We start from the raw sequence: 25978 nt of genomic DNA on the forward strand, positions 1-25978 counted from the left end.
TGATCAGCAAGAGAAAAAGAAATTGGTTAGATCACTGGTTAAGAATAAACTGCCTACTGAAGGATGCACTGGAAAGAATGATGAACGGGAAAAAAGTTCTGGACAGAAAAAGATATCAGATGTCAGACAACATTAATATAATCACGTACCAGTACAGAATGCAGCACAATCTCCGAGAACAATTATAAATGAATATAATTTAAACATTTCTGATATTTAAAATAATATCAAAACATATGAGGTAAGAAACTACAACAGATAAAAATATTTTAGAAAGTATGAATATCGACAACTGTTTTGGATATCATTTATCTTTTTAGAAGAACACCAGTATCAAAGAAATGTAGCCATATTACACAAGCTCTGTGGAATTATTTAAGAAAAATAACATATAAAGAAGCGTGAAAAAATGTATAACAAAAATAACATTTTATGAAACACCAGCCATTCTGTATTATAATATAATTCAGAAGTGTATGCTATGACAAACAAAAAAGGAATTTAAAAACTACATATAGTTTATCTGCAACAGGAAAGAAGTTCAGATGTAAGAAATAGCCTCAATATATTTCATTAAAAAATTAAACCATTAAAGACAGAAATAGTGTGACCAGCTGAACAGACTGAAGGAGAATACAATTACGGTACTTTAAAGAATGTTTCAGAAAAACAAAATGGATACGAAACTTTGAAAGACCTGGAAGAAGATGGGAACTTCGAATAGAATTTATGGGGACGAAACATGCTTGTAGGGCTTAATTTTTGAGTCGAAGGAGAAGGATGAGGATTACTTTGTAGATACTTTTTGCATGAATAATTTTAAGGGGGCCATAAATTGCCTTAAATATTTCATTGTCACCCCCCCAGATTCTTGCTGTCTTACAGTGCATCTTTGCATGTACCAGTATATGATGTAAAATGTATTTGACTTTTTACTTTAGTATTTTCATTACTCGTTACCATTTAATTTATTTAATTTATTCAGTGGATCCGTAATTGGTATTTAATTAACGAATACTTTCAAAAACGAAAATATTATTTTATTTAGAACTAAGAATTCTCTAACATCATTCATAAAAATTATAAAAAAAATATTTATTTTAATGTCTTTTATGTTGTTGGAAAACTAAATTATTACCAGGTTACAGAAGCAGATACTACATGTAGCATAAATTAATTCTTTAATGATAGTTTGTTACATATTTGCTGACAGGGCTAAATATTAAAATGAATATTCTTAAAAAGACATTACAGGAGAAGACAGATTACTAAGCAGAAGAAAGTTAGTAGTGGGAGATCATATAGGTATGCAGTACCGGTATCACGAATTGTATGTAAACACAATAAATTTAATACCAGTAATCTAAAGAATATCAAAAAGTTACTACATTTTTTACATCTTATGATTAGACTGTAAATTAATTTTCGAAACGTGTAACAGTAAGTCAGGGGGTGTATTTTGTTGTAATTCTCCATAAGTAGGTAAGAAGGTCAAAGGTTAAGGTTAAAAATTGTGACAAATAAGGTACCGGTATTCGTTTTATAGTTCAACTGACAAGGGAAGGGTTTCGGCTCGAACAGGAATTTTTGGTTAAAAATTTGTACATAGGCTTACCTCACAATGGTGATGAAGACCGTAAAAGCATTCATTTGTGTAACTCTCCGTTTGGTTGGTATTGGTCAATACACTTCTTTAAAAATGTACATGAGGATTCTCTATAAAATGTATGAAACAGCATGGAGCAGAGCAATAAGCACAACACGCAGAAGCAACACCTGAACAATCTTCTGAACCACACTCCAGTGCTGAAAACTCAAATGCTACCTGAATTACATTTTTGAAGTCCGAGACTTGTTCAGGAGTCACGTAACCAGCTGACTGCCAGGAATACTAAAGCATAGGGCAGTATACTGGAGCAGACAACTGGTTATGAATAACAGAGTGCATTTTCATTATAAACACTCGGTTTCCCAAGTTAAGTTCTGGATTCTCAGCAAGATTCCTTATGCAATCTGTTATCCTCCGAGCATATATTTTGTATTGTCTAAGGAAATAGATATCCAGAGGCTGGAAATATTTAGTTTTTTCAGGTGGAATGATCATACATTCCATGTGTTAGCCTTGGAATGATTCATTTATCAAGATTGTGTCCTTGTGCACATTCATTGACTCACACAACAGTGTGCATTTTTGATTAGCTGCAATATTTTCAGATAGAACGTTGGAGAAAAATGTTCTTAAATGGGCTCTAGACATTTTACCACTCGCACTAGCTTCTAGGCTAGGCTAGGCTAGGCTTATGGATAAGGTTATTAATAAGTATTTAATGAATTTCAATCTTAAGGCATATAAACTTGCAAATGTTTATTTGCTATTTAATAACAATATATGAACGTTTTCGCCGTTTAGGGCATCTTCAGATATAACAAAACATATTATCTGGACCTATGATAACATATTATGCAAATAACAAGGAAAATAGAGAACAATATATGTGGTACATGAAATTCATGAGCTTTATGTAGATATAACATGAAACAGGATGAATATTGAGATAATCTTTGAATTTGAACTTAGACTGGACGAATATTTTATTTTATACATATAGCTCATGTTACAATTAATATACAATGTTTAAAATTTGTCAATGATGTTAATTTTAAATTTAAAATGATGATAATAAAATATTTAAAGTAATCATGGCTGAAAGTTGTCGTAAGTTACAAGATAGTATGCGTAGTTAATGTTCTTGTGTTTTGTAATTATTTCGCTTAGAGAGGCCGTTGGCATTTGAATGAATGTTGTTTGACGCTAATGACTACTTTACAATTGATATACAGTGATTAAATTAGTCAATGTTAAAATTTAATTTTATAATGAAGATAATAAAATATTTAGAGTAATCATGGCTGGGAATTGTCGTAAGTTCAATTACTGCTGCCGTAAAATCTTTTACATATATTTGGTATTATAGCTCATCTAATTATTACGAATTATAATATTGATCTTTCTATTAATTTTCAATGAATGATTAAAAATCATACCCAACTCATGACTTATCTATTACGAAATTTATCGTACATTCCACTACATTCACAATCAACGAGCATTTATTCAATATCTCAACTAATTACACCCAACAGTAATTCTTTAACATAAACAACATTTTTAACGAGTAATCTTATAATAATAATAATTATCTGCGTCTCTATATAATAGCTTGTCTATATTTTGCATTTATTATTATCTCTTAATCTCTATTTTCAGGTGAAACAATTACAAAACACACAACATCAACTACGAAAACTATCTTGAACTTACGACAATTCCCAGCCATGATTACTCTAAATATTTTATTATCTTCATTATAAAATTAAATTTTAACATTGACTAATTTAATCACTGTATATCAATTGTAAAGTAGTCATTAGCGTCAAACAACATTCATTCAAATGCCAACGGCCTCTCTAAGCAAAATAATTACAAAACACAAGAAAATTAACTACGCATACTATCTTGTAACTTACGACAACTTTCAGCCATGATTACTTTAAATATTTTATTATCATCATTTTAAATTTAAAATTAACATCATTGACAAATTTTAAACATTGTATATTAATTGTAACATGAGCTATATGTATAAAATAAAATATTCGTCCAGTCTAAGTTCAAATTCAAAGATTATCTCAATATTCATCCTGTTTCATGTTATATCTACATAAAGCTCATGAATTTCATGTACCACATATATTGTTCTCTATTTTCCTTGTTATTTGCATAATATGTTATCATAGGTCCAGATAATATGTTTTGTTATATCTGAAGATGCCCTAAACGGCGAAAACGTTCATATATTGTTATTAAATAGCAAATAAACATTTGCAAGTTTATATGCCTTAAGATTGAAATTCATTAAATACTTATTAATAATTTACCAGGCATATTGATATATTAAAATGAATTGTAAATTACGGATAAGGTGTCCCATCCTCTTAATTTGTGCAGTGCTCTCCCCACCCCTCAACTTGTACAGTGCTCTGACAAACCACACATTACACAAATGAATGCTTTTGGGAGCTTTACAGAGATGTAAAGATAGGCCTGTATACAAATTTTGGATACGAAATTCCTGTTCGAGCCGAAACCCTTCATTTGTGAGAATCATTCCAACATAAAGTAAGTTAACTGATAGATTCAAAAATTTTCATAGAATAATATATTTTCAACTTGATCACATCCTCTTTTTGATGATAGGTATATTTTTCATTTTTCTTTATATAAATTATAGTATTTTGAAGTTCTTATTTTATATTATGAAACTTCAGGAAAATTTATTGAATACCTAACAATTTTAATGTATATGATACGAAAAATTTGTATCCTTTAATTTTTTTTCGAAATTTGTTATTCACGCGGTGGATGGATGGATGGATGGATGGATGGATGGATGGATGGATGAATGGATGAACAGACGGACAGATGGATGGATGCATGGATGAATGGGTGAATAAAAGGAAGTATGTTTGAATGAATGAATGAATGAATGAACCAACAGATGGAAAGATGAATGAATCAAACAAGGATATAAAAATGATCAAATCAATTAAAGAGATGAAAAGAATAACAAAATGCAGTGACAAATGAATTAATAATCAACTTCAGTGATGATTGGTTGGTTGGTTGGTTGATTGATTGATTGATTGATTGATTGATTGATTGATTGATTGATTGATTGATTGATTGATTGATTGATTGATTGATTGATTGATTGATTGATTGATTGATTGATTGATATAACGAATGAATTCTCGCGTAACAGTTACAGAAAACTTAAAAAATTTAAGTAATTTTTTTAATTGTGAAATATTCATAAATCAAATTTAGAAATTCTGAATAGAGTATAGAAAGTGATTTAAACCCACAGTATAACGCTCGCAAATATATTATATATTGTACCGGTAATAATAAAGCATTTCAATGAAACTTCATATACTATTACGATGTGAATTCCATATTCTAAACACATCCACTTAAATTTTAAAATCTTAAACTTGCTGATTCCCAAGTCCACAAAGTACTTAAGGGTTGAAAACTGTCAGCAACTGTGAACTTGCCTGCATGCTATAAGATTGATGAAACATATATTGCAAGCAAACAACACAATACAAATGAACTCAATTCTAACAAATTATATGTACTGTATATTGTTCCAAGTGTCACATGAGTCAAAGCAATGTTTGGTGCTGCACAATGTTATACCAAATATTGTACCATTGAGAGATGGATGTCCTCTCCAGCTGAACCACTTCTGCAAAGTGCAATGTATATTTCATTTGATTTTGTATGCTGTAGGATTTCTATTTAAATATTATCCATTTTTCTACTAATGCATGCAAATCATATTATATTTAAAAGCATTGTTCTAAAGTTTTGTAAAACAATACATTGATTTGCATGTCATTTTGCAGATCATGCTCCAGTTTTGTTGTGTTAATTTTTAAACAGCATATGTAACACGGTAACAAATAAGAATTTAAACTTTTCTCTATTCCGAGGGTTCAATTCCAACTAAACATCATTTTTTATTACTAGAAACATTCTAGTTTTAAGACTCACTAATGAAAAATGTAAAATAAATTTGAATTAACAAACACCTTCAGTAAATTGAAAAATGATATTTAAATATCATTCTTAATAATTTCTTCTAACTCAGTAACAGTGTTTTAAATCAAAACCAAAATTTTTAAAATATAAAGTTATTCATTACAGGTTTTATGAAATTATAACACACATTTGAAATATTTGCTATAATGTTAGATATGTTGGAAATAATTTTTGATTATTTGAACATACTAGGACAGAAATTAATTCTTATATGTAATATATTTTGTGACATTTTGTAATATCTGCATTTCTCTTTGATGTCCTCAGCATTGAACCCTAGGATGTAATATTATACATGTTTAATTACCGTACTCAAATTTAAAATTAGTTACAGCACAAATAAGTCTTGACACTTAAAGGAGTGATTTGATTCCATTTTATTACTAATTATTGCAATGTTTGACTTGCTTTGCCCTGAATTGTCTCCATTAAGGTACCATGCTACAATACAACAACAGTTCTTCTAATAACACTGGCTTTATATATCAGAGAAAATTTTAATACAGCATATGAAATTAAATTCTTGCCTTTATGGCTTTTTATAGATATATATTGGTGTATATTGTATTAAATTTATTACAATGGTGATATAGATCCTACTGTCATTAGATACTAGCATGAGTTAATTTGCATTTTAAACTTGTAAAACTGATGTAATTCGTGGAATTATGTAATTAATTAATGGAACTGTTGACAGTTGTAACATGTAACCTAAAAGGAAATCAAATGACTCATATCTGAGACTTTATCTCTACAGAAGGTCAGAGTTCGCCCATGTGAAAATACAAGAGAATGCTAGATAAGGCTAACAGCAACATGTTTTTATTATATTTTATCATAAACACTTCAGTTGTGGATTAATATTTAATTAATTAGATAAATGTTTGGGAATTAAGTTAGCTATGAAGAGATACTGTTATATGTTATATTACTTTGTGGTGCCTAAATTTCACATTTAATTCTATACACAAATTATGTTCGTTGCAATGTACCGATATGACATTTATGTAGTTAAAAGTTATTGTAAGAAAAATTAGACGACAACTTTGAGGCTGTGATAAATTAATTCTATTTGTATAAAATGCTTACTCAACTCTGTTGTAAATGTATAGAAATGCTCCTAGTTAAAAAAATTGAAATGAAGAAATTTATTTATGAAAATAGGAATACATATTCATTTAATCATTATATACAACACAACTCTGAGTAACAAAGGTTTATTATTTAATTTTGGTCACTGATTGTTGTATTTGGATACTTTTTTACGCTTTCAACCAATTAACAATTTTGTATCATCAGTGAAATTAGTACTGGTATATAACCTAAAAGAAAATTTTAAACATGAAGAAACCATTTGCGAGCAATTCACGTTCTGAAACTTAAATAAATTTAAATTAAGTTCGCTAACAATTTGAGGAAATATGAGCAGCCATATCCATACTGAAAATAAAGAACTTCAATGTTTCTCAAAATACATTGGTGCCTTGTGTATTACACTATTATACATTATTTGAATGTGCTGAAGAACTCGGTCTTTTAGGTTAAAATAAGTAAGGTTATAAACTGTTACCGGTATGCATTGGTAAAGATAATGATTATACTTTAATTTTAAATGAGAGTACACCTGTATAAGTATTCTTTTACTATCCTATTTTTTATTTATTTAGATGCCAATATCTTATTAATTTTTGTCAACAAACAGGGTACTTTTTCGCGACATTATAGAACGAAATAGGTAAGGAGGGTGAAAATGTAGCACATTTTGAATATTAGTACATTAAAATGTATATTTTTGGTTTAGTAATTTTTAGGTTATATTCAAAACATCTCACAAAAACACAATTTTCGAAATAAGATAATTTATTATTGAATTTTATTGTTTTATTTGTAGATTATTCTTTTTTATTGAAATAAGATAATTAATTTTTATTTTAAAAATGTAATTTTTTGTATCAAATATCAATTTGTTTTTAACTCAGTGAACAAAGTTCTCTGGTTTTCATATGGGTGAATGAACCGTGGTAAAGTGATGAATGGATATGAGCCATATGGTTGAAAGTGGAGTCCCGCCCGCCCGCTCAGGAAGGAATGCAGTTGTCGCAGGCAGTCACGCTCAGCTCGGAACAACGAAACCAAATACGGACCAGTATTCGGTCGTTTGGATCGGAGCAGTTATTCATGTTGATTCTTTCTCTCTCTTTTTCCCCCAAATTTACTCTGCTCTGCTTTTGGCCTGTGTATATGGTTGTGCCCTTCGACTCATTTGCATGCCGCTTCAAAAAATCAAACAAAAACTACACGTAAGTATTTTTGTATCAGAAACTTTTTAGTTTGTTAAAAAGAGAAATGAAAAGAAAAACAATCAAAAGCATATAAATCCCAATATAGAAATATAATAATTATGTAAATGTATATAATTTAGTACTATCTAGCTGGTGTTGCTTTGCATGAAAACTGTTGTAGTATGTTGTGAGAAAACTTGTAAAGCATGAATGGTTGGTAAAACAGGATGCAGAGAAGTAATTTAATTTTTTAGTGTAATGTTTACGGTATATTAACCGATTAACAATCTAGTATTGTTTCATAAATGTTAAATTGTGTTCGCAGGATTTCGTCTATTTATACGGTACTTTAAAATCTTGTTTAAGACATGTAATAATACTGATTTACAGTAGGCCTATTATACAATTTACTCTGAAAGCTGTACTAGAATATTTAGTTTCCTATTGGCTCTTTATAAGTCCTCCAACAATAAAACCACAGCTAGCTTCCAGCCTTTAAATAAATTAATTAAAATGTAATATTATGATATTTTTAACAAATAATAATATACATCTTGATTACACAACTTTTAACACTGTATTTTTAACAAATAATAATATACATCTTGATTACACAACTTTTAACACTGTATCACTTCGGCATATGTATTATGAGAACTTTCTTGTGTTAAATTTTAACGTACCTTGTTAACATGTTTCGACCTATTTTCGGTCAACAACGACCAGTTCCGAAGATGACCGAAAATAGGTCGAAACATGTTAACAAGGTACGTTAAAATTTAACACAACAAAGTTCTCATCATACATATTCCGAAATAATAATAGTAAGTTTTGTTTTAGGCTTTCCATAGGTCCTATATTCTTATCCTCCATTTTCTGTTATATGATCCTATATGAGTATAAATAAATTCTCATAGCCATTTAAAAAGAAATCTTATGTAGGTACCAACAGTACCAACAGATATGATTAAGTTACCTACTCTGTTAAGTGACAGACTGCATTATAGACTTGATTTTATGGATATGAAATGATCTAAAAGAAAGAAATGTACTACATCACAGTATTTTATTGCACACAGTTTAATAAAAATAGTCTCCTTAATATATTCTTGTTTATTTAGTTGTCATTTATGAAACCTCTTAACAACTTTAGTGTAATTTAAGTGGAAGGGTATAGATTCTTAATAATTAGAGTTGATATATGCGAAAAAAAATTATTTTTAGAATTGCTGTCCATTTATTTTTCTACGTGCTTATATGCAAGATTAAGTAACAATACTTTAAATGACTTTCGATTAAGCTCTTTATTTGTGTATAGGCAAGAAACCACGGTTGTCATGTCCAAAGGTATGTAATGTAGTCTAGTAAATTATTATTTGTTGTAGGAAAGAAACAAATTAATAGATCTCTAGTGTTTGTAAAATTTCTGCAGTTTATATGGATGTGAAGTGAAAAAGTAGCTAATATTATTTTACCCGTTAAAAACTGTAAGGAAGTGCACATTGTTCTTATTTTTACATTTTCTTTACCAATCCTTTTCGAAAATATTGAAATTAATTTTTAACAGATTTTTGCTAGGACACCTAACAATAAGTAGGCCTGTCACGTGAAGTCATTAAATGATTTCATTCAATAACTAACTTACTATATGTTTAAACTGCAGATTTTTTGTGTATTTTTTGGAGTACAAAACGTACCATTTTACTCAAAAATAAGTCTAAACATCTTTATGCCAATTATTTAACGAAGTTTCCTATGATTGCAATATTTAGAGTCCATTTTCATATCCCTGTACGTTACTATTTTTATTATTAAAACAAATAATATTTCTGCAAATGGAGAAAATGAAATGCTTATCATTCATTGCAAATAAAAACTACAAATTGTAGCGTACACTGATTAACATGAAAATAAGCTGCAGAATATTACTTCAGACCACAACCAACTAACAAAATGCTACTGGCATTTGTAGGAAGCAGTTTTTGAAGTTCCAGTAAGTAACAAATGAGAGTTTTCTTATTCCTTATAAATTAGTCTAACTTTAACCCCTTCAGTCCGGAATTTATATTAAAAAAAAAAATGAAAAACTTGGTCACATAATCATTCTGGGGGGGGGGGGGGGGGGGAGGTCCAAGAACCTCAAATCAAGTCTTCACAGAAAATCAAAATTTGCTGGCAATTTTGACTCCTGGGGCCCTAAGATTTTTTTTATTTTTAATTCTGGTATAGAAATGTTTAAAAAAATAACACTCTCTATTTATATCGAATTGAATTTTTCAAAATTTTTAAAAGAATTCAAGACAATGCAAAAAATTAAAAAAAAAAATAAAAATAAAGTACAATATAATGTACTACAACAGGTCCGAAGGGGTTAAGTGGTGTCTTATACACAGGAAAATATGAAACTTTATTTATAAAATTGTATTAAATGTTAGTTCTCTAAAACCCAAACATTGCACTTGCAAAAACAGTTTTTGCAACATAGCCTATATAAACTCTTTGTCTCTTCTGATTAAGAATCTATTCTACACAGAAACAATGTTAAAAGCAGTAAAAAAACTAATATACTATATCAATTTCAAATTACTGAGCGAAAAACGACTAATTTGACCCTACCTAAATACACTATATCTAAATAAACTCCGCATGAAATGTTGTAGAAAGTCAGGAATTTTTTTCGAAGAATATAGAAGCAATAAACAGAGAAATAGTAAAACGAATTAATAGATAATAAAGCAACGGAATTTGAGAAAGCAATCCTGGATGCCAGTCATGCTTACAAGTATTGATGTTTGCACGTGAAAAGCATTAACAAACATATACTGACAGAAAAGACATAAACATACACTCTCCTCATAGTCTTGCAACTGATGCATTCACTTTTCCAGTAAGTAGTGTTGCCTGGGCATAATTCTTGTAGCTTCTCTAAGTATTGTACATAACTTCGTAACACTTTCATTGTTTCCATGTGTCACAGCTTAGCACACAGCTTTATGATACAGAATAAAAAGACTAAAAGATATCTGGAGATAAATTTAATACGGTACACTGTTGTAGTCCAGCTGTGACTGAACTTCTTTGCTGTGATCTATGAGAAGTGTTCTGTTTGGTCTAATTCAGTCAAAGCTTCGTCCCATTTGAAGTTGGGCTTTCTAGTCTTCGCTTTGATGGTATTTGATTTATGCAGCTGCATGCCATTTCCAATATGGCTGATTGTCCTGCTTGCATGGCCGATTGTATACAGTAATCTATAGTGACATGTAATAAAATCACAAGCCAATCTTTCAATACTGTTCACTGCACTCCATTCTACACACATAATGTCCTAGAACATAGTTCACAAATTGTTTAATAAATAATGATATTTTTTGTGCAGTTTCAAAGGGAAATCATCCAGTTCTATCAGTAGTACAGCTCTTTACATAAGTATTCCAAATATGTACCAAATTTTATAGCAAAATATTTTGTTTACTCAAATATAAGCCAGACTTTTCCACCCTCCGTTTGTGATTTTAACCTTAAAAAATGAAGTAACAAATAAGATGCTCATGACATTGCAAAATATATTTAAATATTTTCACATGGAGGCCAAAATTTTACTTTTTTTTCAGTCATGATGAAAGGGATATTTTGGCTTATATTTGTGTAACTTAACTGAAGCTAAATCTGAAAGATACAGAAAAATCATATTATAGAATTTGAATTGCTCATTACCACGTTAAAGTACTTGAATAAAATTAATTAAAACTTTATTAAAATTTCTTAAATAAAGAGCAAGGTTATTTCTGTTTAACTGAATGAATTCTTAAATATATATGTTAGGAATACATTATGGTTTGGTACAAACTAACTCTTTTACTGCTGTTGTGTTAATTTCCAAGATGATTAGAGGAATTGTCGGATATTGAATATATTTTTATATGTACGAGACATTTTAGTTTAGGAAAGCAGTTCAAATATACAAAATTAGAATTGCAGTAAAGTGTCAGAAAAGAACTAAGTGAGCTCATAACTTCTTGTTGAATATTTTGAATGTATCAGTGAAAGGGTTAAGAGGAGTATCTGTAAAGTGCTGTAACACTGATTTCAGCTGCTGATCACCCTTATTTTAGCTCTCTTTAGGGAGTTTTTTTTTTGTCCATCCCCCCCATTTCAAAAATCAATGTAGCACTGAATAATAACGCCTCACCTGTGTTAACCTAACCCTGTGTACTTTCAGTGTACTGTCTGTAGCATATTGTGGTGGTGGGTGTGTTTACAAGATACACAGGATGTTAGTCGCATATGATAATAATAAATAATGAAATTAAAATGATGTCAATTTTAGCCTGTAGAAATTTTTAGGAAAACTTTTTTCTAGCAGTGAGTCATGATAAAACCAAGTCTTGCCGAGAATGCAGCTATATTCATCAGCAGATGGCAGAGCATTAGATGAAATACAGCGCAGTTGTGCCAAATGTTGCTTTAACATTGTTTTAGCATCTTGTTTTTTTGCTCTTTGTCATGTCACTTAGAGTAAATACGAGAAAAATGAGTAAAAATAAGTTGTCATTTTTATACAAATTTTAGACTACCGGTACCATAGTTTAGAAAATTGTGTACCTATCTTATTTTTACTCCAACTCCTATTTGTTCTGACTGATGCTAATCTGTAGTTGGTGTATGATTGCTAACAAAAAGGTTATGATCCATCCTGTATGTCTTGGGACAGACGGTTGAACTGAACTGAACTGAACGGAATTTTTGTACTGAACAGTTGGTCACAATGATATTATTTAATTAAATCCATTAATTATTCTGTTCACAGTAACATTTTTTAGAATATTAGTATAGGTTGGTGTTCTCGTATAGTGTCTTAAACTCTTGTTTTTCCACCAATCCGCCTCTTATAATTCCCTAACAAAAGTCTTTAAACATGGTTAAGTTTTCTCCCCTCTTCACAGTAGTGTATGTGTGACTGCACCTGGACTGAACTGGTCTTTTTAATACAAAAATAATAACCTATCCAACAGACGTTTCGTTTGTACAGTAATTTATTGCTCTAAATTAAAATAAGTTTGAATATACTGTACAATATAACATTTTTAATTTGATCTACTCAAAAATTTAATCTTTAATTAAATTCTTTTTTTTTTTAACATACAGTTTATTTCAATGTAACCACAGACTATACTCTCCGCCTTTAATATTGACATAATTCCTGAGAGATAAAAGTTATTTCAAAAAGTCTCATTAGAATTACTATTTATTCAGTTTGAATTGAAAATTTATGTGCATTATCCTGAAAATTCAATTATTTAATATTTTCATAGTTTTCGTTATTGTTTCTGTTTTGTTTTGTATACATGTTTTTATTTGAATGCCTTATATTTTTAATTGAAAATCGAAAACAAAAATAGTAGAATAAGTTCAAGCGCAAAAATCACCATTGCCATTATAATCGTCAGTACTAATCAAGTATTCTCATAGACATTATTTTCATACAATCATCATTCGTATCAGCAATTATTTTACATTGCCATTATTATTAATCTCGATGTTGTCATCAACAATATTAACAGTATTCTCATAATCATTATTACGGTACCGGTATCCTAATTACAGTCATCATTTTCATACTTCAAAATGTATCGTCATTTTATCGTAATGATTATTCCTGTCTATCTAATTTTCCATCACCATTATCATTATTAATATTCTCTTCACAATCATAATCATTATTAATATTACCATAATTTTATACTTAAGTTATTCTCATCATAATCAACATCATTTTCATCTATCATAATTTCTCGTCATTGTTATCATCATCATTATTCGCATTCATCATAATTTGTCATCAGAATTATTATTCTCCTCCATAATTTTTTATTGTCATTATTCTCAACGTTATCACCATTATCATCATATTTATCACATTATCAGTATTCTCATAATCATAATCATCCGTCATAATTTCTCGTCATTATCACAATTACCAGTATCATTATTATTATTATTATTATTATTATTATTATTATTATTATTATTATTATCATCATCATCATCAGATTCTCATAATCATCATTCACATATAATTTCTCATTACCAATATTATTATTCTTAAAGTCATTATCAACTTCTTTTTCATCATCATCATCATCATCATCATCATCATTATGACATGATCAATTTTCTCATCATAATTATCATTATTGTTATCACATTATCAGTGTTGTAATAATCATTATAATCCTCATCACAAAATTCATATTCATCATAATTTCTCGTTATTGTTGTTATTATTATTATTATTATTATTATTATTATTATTATTATTATTATTATCATCATCATCATTATCATTATTACTATTACTACTACTACTACTACTACTACTACTACTATTATTATTATTATTATTATTATTATTATTATTATTATTATTCTCAAGTATAATTTCTCATTATCACTATCATTATAATTTTTGCCCTTGTCGTCATCAACATCATCATCATTATCATCAACATCATCTACAACAACAACAACAATATCATCATCATCAATTTACCTTGAATTAGTGGACCTTTAGTCCACTCATTTTTTTTTTTACATTTTTAGTTAACACTACCTACATTATTTACAAGCAGAGAGACTTATCTATACTAGTCATGTAGTCAGTGACAACATGGTTCAAGGCCATTACAGGACAAACATTAGACAAGGAATACATATCCAGGTTCTACTAAAAGGAACTAAATAATATTCCCTTCGTTGCCAGGAAAAAAATCTAGGTTCCTGGAATTGTAGGTGGAAACAAAACATTTTAATACACAATGAGAAGAAAAATCTTCTAGTCATTCAATTAGTTTAAAGGGATGATTGTGATCATTTTTTTCGATATTACAAAAATTGCTTTCTCTCCTGTCATGCTGTGAAAACGAGAGTTATGGCAGAATGACTTTTATCAATTATTTGTAAACTAGGCTTTCTCTTTATTTCACTCCTCCCAAGTTCATGTATCTTGTGCAGTACACAGACAATTCATACACTTACAAGAAGTAAACTTTGTTAAGATTATATTTTGAGATAAAAGTGACAGAGTCAAAAAAGCATAAGAAATTAATATCAGTAATAATAAAAAATAAAAACCTGTTCAGTCCAGTCCAGGTAAGAAATGCTGAAGTTTGAGTGTATGGTGTGTGGACGTGGGCGCATAGTAGTACTTACAATTAGCAATCCAAGCTGGGTGTTGTGAAGTGCGTAGTAGCCATCAAAGTACGTGGTATTCGTATATACATTCTTAGGCTTGTGGTGTCCGGAATTCCTCACGCTAATTACAGTTGGTGTACGTATGGTACATGTCAGTGTTTTTGTCATTGTCTGTGATTGTAGTTTGGTACAGTGCAATGGTAATGGTTGGATTTCTGAAACTTTTGAGAAATATTTCTTAATGGTTATTCTAATTAACATTTAAGTTATTAAAATTATAGAAAGATATGGAAATGTAATTAATGTTTTGCGGAGATGTAAAATTATAATTTAACGAGTAGAATGAATAAACTCTTCTTATTTTGGAACAGTACAGGAAAAAAATATGGTTAAATGTTTTATCCTATGTTGATCACATTGTTTTGAAAGAAGACACAAATAAAAAAATAGCAAAATTAATTAAAAGATCGGAACATAGCTGTGTCGAGGATACAGCCGTGGGTTTTATGTCAGTATGTCTGTCTTAAATCGATAGATCTAGGCGAGACCTTTCATTCGGCACCAAAATCAGTGCACTAGCATATCGTAGTCTTGAGATATACTGGCCGGAAATTTTTTCCCATGCTCAAAATGTCCACCAGTCACCGTAGGCCCCACCAACTCAAGATCATACTCACATCTTAGTCGTATACTCTATCAAATGAGACCACATTTATTTGAATTGTGTTATTAGACACGAAGTTATATGTCAGAAAGGATCACCTTGCAAATCTTACATCACCATTTCCGTTCTGGTGTCTCATGTGTTGGTCTGATTTTAAAATTACGTCAAAATCATTATAATCATCTTCCGCCTTCTAGGTAGAGGCCAAGTGAGATTTTGAATATGAGTGTTGCCACTCTCTTTCTTCGAGAGTGGCTTTTTTGGGGATTATTGTTGTGACATTGACATATAATCCTTCATGGTCCAACGATAATGAATTCAATTCTGTCTGAGAGCAATGGGTTTTAAAGGTGTTACAATCCTTAACATAGTTTTCTCTGGGAGTGGAAGTAAAGCTGTAGGTGTCATGTCGTTGTTTTACGTTATGTAAAAAATCTGTCCCTTATAAAGGTCTCCAGGCAAAATTTTTCCCCCACTTCTCACCCACGTTGAACCTCAACTTCGGTGATCTACAGTTTCTCTGGTTTTCCTTTTCTTTGTTTTGCTGTCACTGTTCAAATGAGAGACGTCCTTGACTAACAGTTGTCGTTCATTCTAAGTACCTACTAATCCATACTTTTTCATGATTTCTTTCTTCACATTTTATGTTACCGGTACTGGCTGGTGTGCTTAGATCTTGAGTCGATTATTTTAATTTATTACCGGTATTTTCAAGAATCTAGACATTCTAGTGAATATTCTCCAATAGTCTGCTACTGTTATAAGATGAATATTCGTTTATCTTTTTATAAATAAAGAAATAAACGTAATAAGTTATTATTAGTAAAACCCAACCTATCAGAGGTGCTTCATTAATATTTTTAAAACAGAAAGTGTTCTTTGGTCACCCAAAAAATGCATAGTTGCCTGTTTTCAAGCAAGGAAGACAGAGATGACTCACCAAAGAAGTATAGAAGTTTCACACCTATCTTACGTTGAAATCTCCTTAGAAACAGGTACCAATACGGTACTACAATTTTAGGATATGCTATAAAAAGCGGAATTATATAAAGCTGAAAAATAAGGAGCAAATGTATATACGCTACTTATTATCAGGGAAAAATGTTAAGAGACACTTATTTTACGAAATATACTGTATAAAGATGTTAATACTTTAAAGTAGGTCTCGTATAATTAAACAATTGCGATTTTTCCACGTTAAGATAATCAAAACATTACAGAAAATTAATTTTAAACGATTTTTCAGTTATTATTGAATATACCCTTTTTTCAGTATCTGGTGCACACACTCTTTAATAAGGTATTGATATAGACTTTTTAAAATAACACTTGGATTAAAAATAGGAAAGGGAGTTTTTAGCAAGTTAAATTTATGCAGAAAAATCTTTGTATTTTAACAATGATTTAGGGGACCACTAGTGTAGGTCAGATGATAGGCGCATTTGGTTGCAGATCTGGGGCTACACTCGGATGTGGCTTCGATTCCCTCTTGGACTGATTACCTGATTGGGTTTCTTCCGAGGTTTTTCCAGATTATAAGGCAATCTATGGCTTATGGCGAATTCTCGGCCTCATTTCCACAAATACCATCTTGCTATACCAATTTCATCAATGCTAAGCAACCTAGCAATTGATACAGCGCCATTAAATAATAACCAATTAAAGAAATTGTTATTCAAATAACGTTTCTCAAACTTTTTAGCTGCGTGGCCACACAACGTAAAAAGAGGTAAAATTAATAATTTGCAATCCTTCCCTCGGGACATTGTTGTTGTTGTTTAGTCAACTGTACGAAGACAGGTTTGAAACTCATGAGTGACACCAATAAGGCATCACTCATAAGGCAATTAAGCCAGGAGATAAGGGATACTAGATAGGTGGTCAGTTGTTTTCCCTCTCCATTGGCATATATTATATCGTTGACTAGTAACATATTTCACTAATCAGAGTTAAGATAATATATAAACAATGTTCTTCCTCTGACACATATTGTCAAGTGAGATGTAGGCCTACATATCAGGCAGAACCTTAATCGACTACAAAAAAATTATATGAAGATTTATTTAAGTTTTGGGTTTGTCATCGAAGTGAATGCGGAAATTAAGTCACAGAAGGTTTCAAATTAATATTAATTCCTTTCGTCACGTCTCACCTATGTCAAAATGGTTTCTCGTTTATGGTAGTATTGAAAACTAAATACAGGAAATGTCTGTTATCACTTGCAAACAATTTCCTTTGTGTGTTTCTAATGTGGACAAACTTTCAAATAAAAAAAAAAAAACGTTTAAGACATCCATATAACTAAAAAAAACAACAGATTTTTTACTGTAGTTTTAATAATTTTTTTCAACAATTGCGTGCTTAATAAATGTATTCTTAAAGTTTTTCTCAGAAATATGCTTTACTCCCTTTGTATGTCATATTAAGTTAGGTACCTATTTCAATTTCGCGAACCCTTTGCTACGGCACCACGACCCATCTGAAGGTCATGACCCCGTTTGAGAAACTCTGGTTTAAGTTCATTTTTGGCATCAATTCTTAACTTCATGTCAGAAAGTTTAAACAAGTATTGTCATACAGTGAGAAAAAAATAATACTATAAATAATAACACAGCTAATAAACAGTGCGTTCGTAGCTCGGCCGGACCGTTCCGCGGCGGCCTTGGACTGGGTGAAGATTGGCGCGCCTGCCGCCAGACCCTGACGCAGTCAGTCGAGTTGGTTCTGTTGAGAAGAGAGTATAGTTGTGCGCGTGTTGTGAGTAAAATTGTGTTGTCTCGTGGTGATAAAGTGTCTGTTAATAATGGTTGAGTACACTTTAGAACAACGTATTTTTCTCTATGATACGTACGTGAAATACTCTTCTGCAAGAAGGTGTCGAAGAGAATTTGAACTTCGGTTTGCAGGTGTTCGAATTCCTAGCAGGTCAACCATTCATGACCTTGTAAATAAAGTCAGACGTACAGGATCTCTTTTGAACAAGAAACGTGTTCAACAACGGCGTGTATTGACAGAAGAGAAGCTTAATGAAGTAGGGGCCCGGTTAGAGCACTCATCCCGCAAATCACTGCGACGTTTAGCACAAGAGGTTAACATTTCCAAGACGTCAGCTTTTATGGCAACGAAACTTCTGAAACTTAAGCCGTACAGGGTAACTGTAGTTCATGCTTTATAACCATAAGATCCTGTAAGAATTATTGCAATTAGTTTTTGCAGTGTAGCTATAACATTGGTGGACATATAACAGTACCGATAGTCTTTTATTTCATGTGTACTGCATAATTCACAGACCACATCCATTGAAGTAGTAGCTTCTTCTACAAAGAATTACTTACAGTAACTGCTGCTAAACATATGAAATAGACAAAATATCAATGCAAACTACCTACCTAATATTTAGGTTCAGGGAAAACATTTCCATATCTTTATCATTTATGTCTACATCAGCACTTGGTTCACCATGTATGCATGTTTGTATTGCTGTTTAGTACCTTTACAGTAGGCTACAAAGGAGCTGTTAATACTGTAAGCATTGCATATTATAAGACACTTCTTGTTATTGTTTTTATGATAGAAAAATTCTTTTGAAGGCTTATTATTCCAAGATGTGTTCTATTGGATGATTTCAAATATCATTTAATGTCTAGGGTGTATATAAAATTTAATAACAAAAAGTTTCAGAAATCTCAACCACATGTGAGGAAAAAGTGAATTATACAATATTTGCAAAGTAAATTGAACCAATAAATAAAACTGTATGCAATAGTGGCCTTCAAGAAAAAAAGTACACTATATGATTTAGAAATAGGAATCTGAAACAAATGTAAGTATGCAGTAGGCATACAAGTACGTATTTATTGGTTCACTGCCAGGGTGTTGTGTGTACCCAATAGCATACAGTTAAAAATAATTTCATTGGATTTTGAATAGATATAGCTATGCCAAAGAATTTTCTAAAGAAACTAACATTATTAGTAAATTAATTTAATTTATAGCACATTAATAAAATTTAGTAGTTAGAAAATTTAAAAAAAAAATACTTACAGTCGTATTTAACATTGGAAGGGGAATTTTAGAAATGTGAACAGTTTATGTGTAAATAATTGATAACACGCCATTTTCGGTTTTGTGGATATTGAACATACTACATGTATAAAAGAATACAGACGAATGTATGAATTGCTAATTTTGCTTGTATCGTTCTAAGATATGAATTTATTATGAAGTACGTAGGTAATTCAAAGCCTTTCATTGTACAGATTATAGCTGAATAGCAAAATAAATGTACAATGAAAATGACAAACAACACGAGACTCTTTTGAAGATTCCATTTATGGACAGACTATATTTTACTGTAGGTCAGATCATTTTTTCATTAATGGTCAACATTTTTCATAGATAAAATTTCTCAGGTTGAAATGGTTTTATTCCTTTCTTCCAAGAAATTAAATTGCTACACATAATTCAACACAGTGCAATATGAAAGTCAAACTGACACATCAGAAAATGTATTTCTACAATATGTATGAAATAATAACACTAAACAAAATATAAATTTCTTTATATATGTAGTATTTTTAAGTCTATAAGACTTGTTAACAATTTTTTACATGCAAAATGCCTTTCTATTCGAAATTTCCCTCGTACATCAGAATATGGAAAAGAAAACTTATTTTCAGTAAATTCTAAATCAATAATGAAATAATTAGATTCATTGTTTCACATAAATCAGTGTCTTCTCATGATATTAAATGCACTGTTCACAAGTTTATTTCAAAACAAAGTTATTATATACGAGTAAGTGCACAATTAAATTTACTATCAAACAATCTAAGAAAGATGTTACTACTGTGTTCATCATTCGGGTAGAAATTAAATCATCTTATACAAAAAACTATTAGCCTATTTGTTTGCTCTCAGATAAAAGAAACATTTTCTGTATGCACTTGGAATTCATAACTACATCATGAATTAAATTAAAAAAAAAAAAAAAAAGAAAAGGAAAAAGAAATCCGGAATTGTGAAAATGTTTTAGTATTTCTGGCAAGAAACTAAAGCATGCCAAGCTAGTTTACGTGTTAAAAAGGAAAGGCAAATTCCAATTTTAAGACTGAAAGAGTTAGATAGGTCTGCTAAAATCGTAGTGAAATATGTAGTGCAAGACGTAGGTTTGTAGTGTTCATCTAGTTAGTGCAGAAAAAGGTTGAGGAATTTTATTGACATTGCTTTTCATTGCACTGAAGTTATATTGAAGATTCATGAGAGAACAGAATTAATTTCAGCACCAGTGTTTGTTACAGTACTTACACATTTCAACAAATTACACGTATTAAGATACCGGTACCGTAATTTTGTGATATCTAACTAACAGCAGTACTTATATGAATAAATAGAGCTAAAGGAAGTACAATTTTGCATTCAAAATACTCAGGAAAATACTGAATTAGGCCTACTGATTAAGTTACAGAGTTCTGTCATGCAAAGTACAAACTTATTTTCGTTGCAGAAATGAAACAGTGTTTCTTTTCAACATATAGAAGCAAAGGAGATGGTTAATAATTCTGAAGACAGAGATTTAAAAAATATGAATTTTATAAATCAATTCAGATCATAACCTTGACAGGGTAACACCATAGTTCTAAATATGATAATAGATTTATCTTTATTTGTAAAATTTAAGAAGTACCTGCACTGGTACGGGTATCTAATACCGGTATTGTGTAACTGAAATTGTTACATAAACTACCTAAATGTAAAAAACACATTTCCTAATTAACTTATACTTAGATTTATAGGCCTGCGTAAATAGTATGAAATAGTTTTAGATTTTTTTAAATTTTGTAGGCCTATTTAGTCTCCCAACATTTGATTCTATGCCATACTAGGAAGAATAATACCGGTATCATCTGAAACATGTTTTACAGTCATAAAAAGTCCCTGTTTTGGTTCTCAGAGATATAGCAACAATGTCGTGCACAAGGAGTGAAGGGTGAGGCAGTATTGGGGTTAAACTCCATATTAAAAGAGTTACAAGGATTAAAACAAAAATTTTCTTAGTTAAAATGTTAAAAGTGTAATGATTTAAAGATCCATTTATAGGCTACATCTTGATTACACAACTTTTAACACTATATCACTTCGGAATATGTAAGTTATTATATGTCTTTCTCGTGTTAAATTTTACTGTATCTGGTTAACACAGACTACTCAACATACCAATGAACCAAAAGATTACAAAGAAGAGCTAAACACAATGAAATACATAGCACAAGAAACGGAAGTAGCAAGTAGCAAGTTGTACGGTAGGTGCGGTGGGGGTAGAGGGGAAGGTAGGGTACCGTGTTCTGGAGTTTATCCAACGGATACAACCACAACATAATAAACAACATAATACGAAAGACAAAACGTAATCACAAAAAACATAAATATACAACGCAAACACAAGAACACACACAAAAAAAAATCACACTAACATAGGTCTACGAAAACAGAAACAAACACACACAAGATTGCAACCTTATTCAAGAAATTAAATTACAACATTGCATGCAGAATAAATAATACTCTACAAAAACATCTCAACATACAAACAACACAAACACACCACACAGGCATATACAAACTCAAATGTAACACCTGCAACAACTTCTACTTAGGACAGACATGCAGATCATTTCAAACACGTTACAAAGAACACATCACAGTCATAACAACATTACAAAACACTTCCACATATGCAGAACACATCATGAATGCTAACCACACCTACAGAGACATCAACACAGACATGGAAATTCTACACATCCAACCAAAAAGCCAGAAACTAAACACACTAGAACAATACGAAATATACAGACATACAAAAACACATCCAAATGAAATTCTCAACACACAACTCAATTTCAGAACACACACACTCTTTGACTCCACATTACACTACACAAACACACCCCCACAGGAAACAAAACAAAAGGTGCCAAGACCAACAACAACCAGTTTTGAAGAAGGCCATTAGCAGGCCGAAACATGTTAACCAGGTACAGTAAAATTTAACACGAGAAAGACATATAATACTTATTCCGAGGTAATATATCTTCGAAAGACACTAAAGATGACACCATACCCGTGTTGAAACGCAACCCGTCTGTCATAAGAAACATTACCTCTTTAAATCATAACACTTGTAACGTTTTAACTAAGAAAGTTTTAAGTTTTAAACAAGTGTTAATTTGAACATAAGAAACGATGATTAAAACAAAATAAAGAATACGTTACCGTACCATAAAATAATCAAGACGTAAATTATGTAAATATTTCTGATGTACCAGTAATTAAAAATAAGATTAACATGAAGATAATGCTTTATAATGATGTTCATAGCACAGAGAAAGTTCCTACCCCATTTTCAAATCTTGTGCAGGTGGCTGAGAGCAGCATTATCAAAATCTTTTAGTCTGTTTAGGTTATGAGATTTAAAAATGTAGTAGGCCCTACATAGTGATTTAACATTGACATTAGAAATGTAATGTACGTATGAAAAATAATATTGAAATTCACATCTCAAGATCAAATTTATTAAATCACTTGGCCTTGACTTGTTGCCTACTTATCATTGTCTAATGCTCTGACAACATTTTATCACGTTTAGCTTAGCTAAATAAAAATAATTCTAGTGTTAATTAATTCAATTGTGTACCAATACAGGTATTTTATTTAAAGATTTTACAAAATGAATACCATTGCAATGAGAAGCGTGGTTCATTCTACCAAAAGATAGCCTTGAATTTATTTATTTTTTTTATTGGGTACCTATTAGTATTTATTTGTTAAATTTTTGTAAGTTTAGCAACTGTCTTGTCGAAGGCACTGGAATTTGAATGTAGAAAAAATTTAATGATTTTATTGATTTCATTATTAAATGCCTATTATACCAATAACATATTTTTCGAGTGGAAATGAGAATTATGAGTAGGCCTATTGGTTATGAATATCATAAATTATTTTTGTTGAGTAATAATAAATTTTATACTGGTAACACTTGAAACATTTCATCTTAATTTTTTTTATCAGTAACTGTTTGATATTATATAAGTAATATTTTAAGCTAACATTTTTATTACAAGCTTTAACTACGGTACTATATTTGTTTTAGCTGCTTACAGTTTCATTAATTTCAAGAAAATAAACTTCGGCCAATGGAAGTTTTCGTGTCTTCTTCACTACAAAAACTACATATTTATTTCGTTTGTCTTTCCTAAAATTTGAGATGTCTTTGACATTAAAATAACCTCATATGAAATAACTTTATGCAATTTATTATCGTGATCAATCAAAATATGAACTTTAACTGTTTAAAATCTGTTCGAATTTTAGATTAGCCATTACTTCTATGCATTTTTCTGTTTCATAAAATATTATTCAGATCTTTTGTTGTATTTAATCAAATTTCTCTCATATTATGCAGTTCATAATGTCGTATAGAATTGTATGATCATGAAAAGACCCTATAATATGAAACAAAAGTCAATGTCAAACAAAGTTCTTCAACATTTATATTAATATTTAATAAATAAGTTCTGCCTATAACAAATTTCATTGCCTGTGCAGGAAAACAAGTTGGGTGATATCTGCTTCTCTCTGCGCTACGTTCCAACAGCAGGCAAACTTACTGTTGTCATCCTGGAGGCCAAAAACCTGAAAAAGATGGACGTCGGTGGACTCTCAGGTTAGAGCACTTGTAACGCTGAACTATCTTATATGTGAAAACAAAGTATAAAATGTTACACATTTGTGTAAATGAAGATTTAAGTCTTCCCAACGTATGTTAGTTTTTCTCTTTTTCTGCCGTCTAGCAATCAATATTGTCTTATTTGACATTTTAAACCTGGCATTGAAATCGCTAACAAGAACCCAGTTGTAGCATTACTAATTACTACGCCCAAATCCTGAACACATCTTCAAATTAGCGATTTTTTTTTAAGAAAACCAACTTTAACATAGCCTAGATGTGAATTCTTAACCATTCGATACTCCATTTCATCTAACATTCATGATGTAAGAAAGATGTCCCTATGTCAAATGCTGTCACTTCACGAAAAAGTTTCCATAAGAGAGTCATTTAAAAGCATCGGCACAGGTATTGTATAATGCTGGATATTTAAATACCTCTGTGCTTAAAGTTTTAATAGCAAAATATTTACCAGTACAGCAAAAATGTAAGATTATTCACGCAACTAAATATGGTTTTGTCATGACACTCATGACGTTTCCATTTTGAATTTTGCATACACTACTTTTAACACTTGAATATAAGTAATTGATTAACTAGCGGACTTACTCGTGTTAATTATGTAAGTTTATGCGGCTTACAGCTGTTTCGGTGCTTCATCATACCATCCTCAGAGCCTACTAGATCTTGGCGTCATCTCGAACTTCTCTGCCTGTTATGTGGGTGCGTTTGATTGTTGAAAAGTGTTGAAAAGAACCAAAAACTCAACACACTAGAACAATATGAAATATACAAACACACTAAAACACACCCCGATCAAATTCTCAACACACAGATCAATTTAAATACACACACACACACACTATTTGACTCCACTTTTCAACACCTTTCAACAATCAAACGCACCCACATAACAGGCAGAGAAGTTCGAAATGACGCCGAGATCTAGTAGGCTCTGAGGATGGTGTGATGAAGCACCGAAACAGCTGTAAGGCGCACAAACTTACATAATTAACACGAGTAAGTCCGCTAGTTAATCAATTACTTGTACCGATATTATTATGTTTGTTATCTGCGTCTAACACAAAATTTGAATGAATCTGGTATGGTTTTAAAATTACATTACTGGTACAGTATATTATCATTACAGGTGGAAATAATATTGTTATTAATATTTGCGTAATGACATTTCTTTTGGTACAAAATTATGTAGATCTAAGAAAAGGATTTTATTATAATATCTGTTTTATTTCTTATTATTAGATCCTTACGTGAAGATTGCTCTGATGCAGAATGGCAAGAGGCTCAAAAAGAAGAAGACAAGCATCAAGAAATGTACGCTAAACCCTTACTACAATGAGTCCTTCACATTTGAGGTGCCATTTGAGCAGATCCAGGTATGAAAGTGTCATTATCTGAATATGCTTTATTCAAAGATAACAATA

The 25978-nt window shown here is 30.6% G+C and overlaps 1 protein-coding gene across 4 annotated transcripts in view; it reads left to right on the top strand.

Moving 5' to 3' along the window:
• Positions 1-25978, top strand: part of Syt1 (Synaptotagmin 1) — a 531278-nt gene that overhangs the window by 494931 nt on the left and 10369 nt on the right. For 3 of the 4 annotated variants that reach the window (XM_069830674.1, XM_069830670.1, XM_069830672.1), the window contains exons 11-12: positions 24413-24530; positions 25797-25930. In XM_069830674.1, coding sequence (XP_069686775.1) covers positions 24413-24530; positions 25797-25930 — 252 coding nt within the window. The remainder of the gene's footprint in view (positions 1-24412; positions 24531-25796; positions 25931-25978) is intronic. The other variant, XM_069830673.1, reaches the window with a different exon arrangement.

The sequence above is a fragment of the Periplaneta americana genome, chromosome 7, assembly GCF_040183065.1.
Source record: "Periplaneta americana isolate PAMFEO1 chromosome 7, P.americana_PAMFEO1_priV1, whole genome shotgun sequence".
Taxonomy (NCBI): Eukaryota; Metazoa; Arthropoda; class Insecta; order Blattodea; family Blattidae; genus Periplaneta; species Periplaneta americana.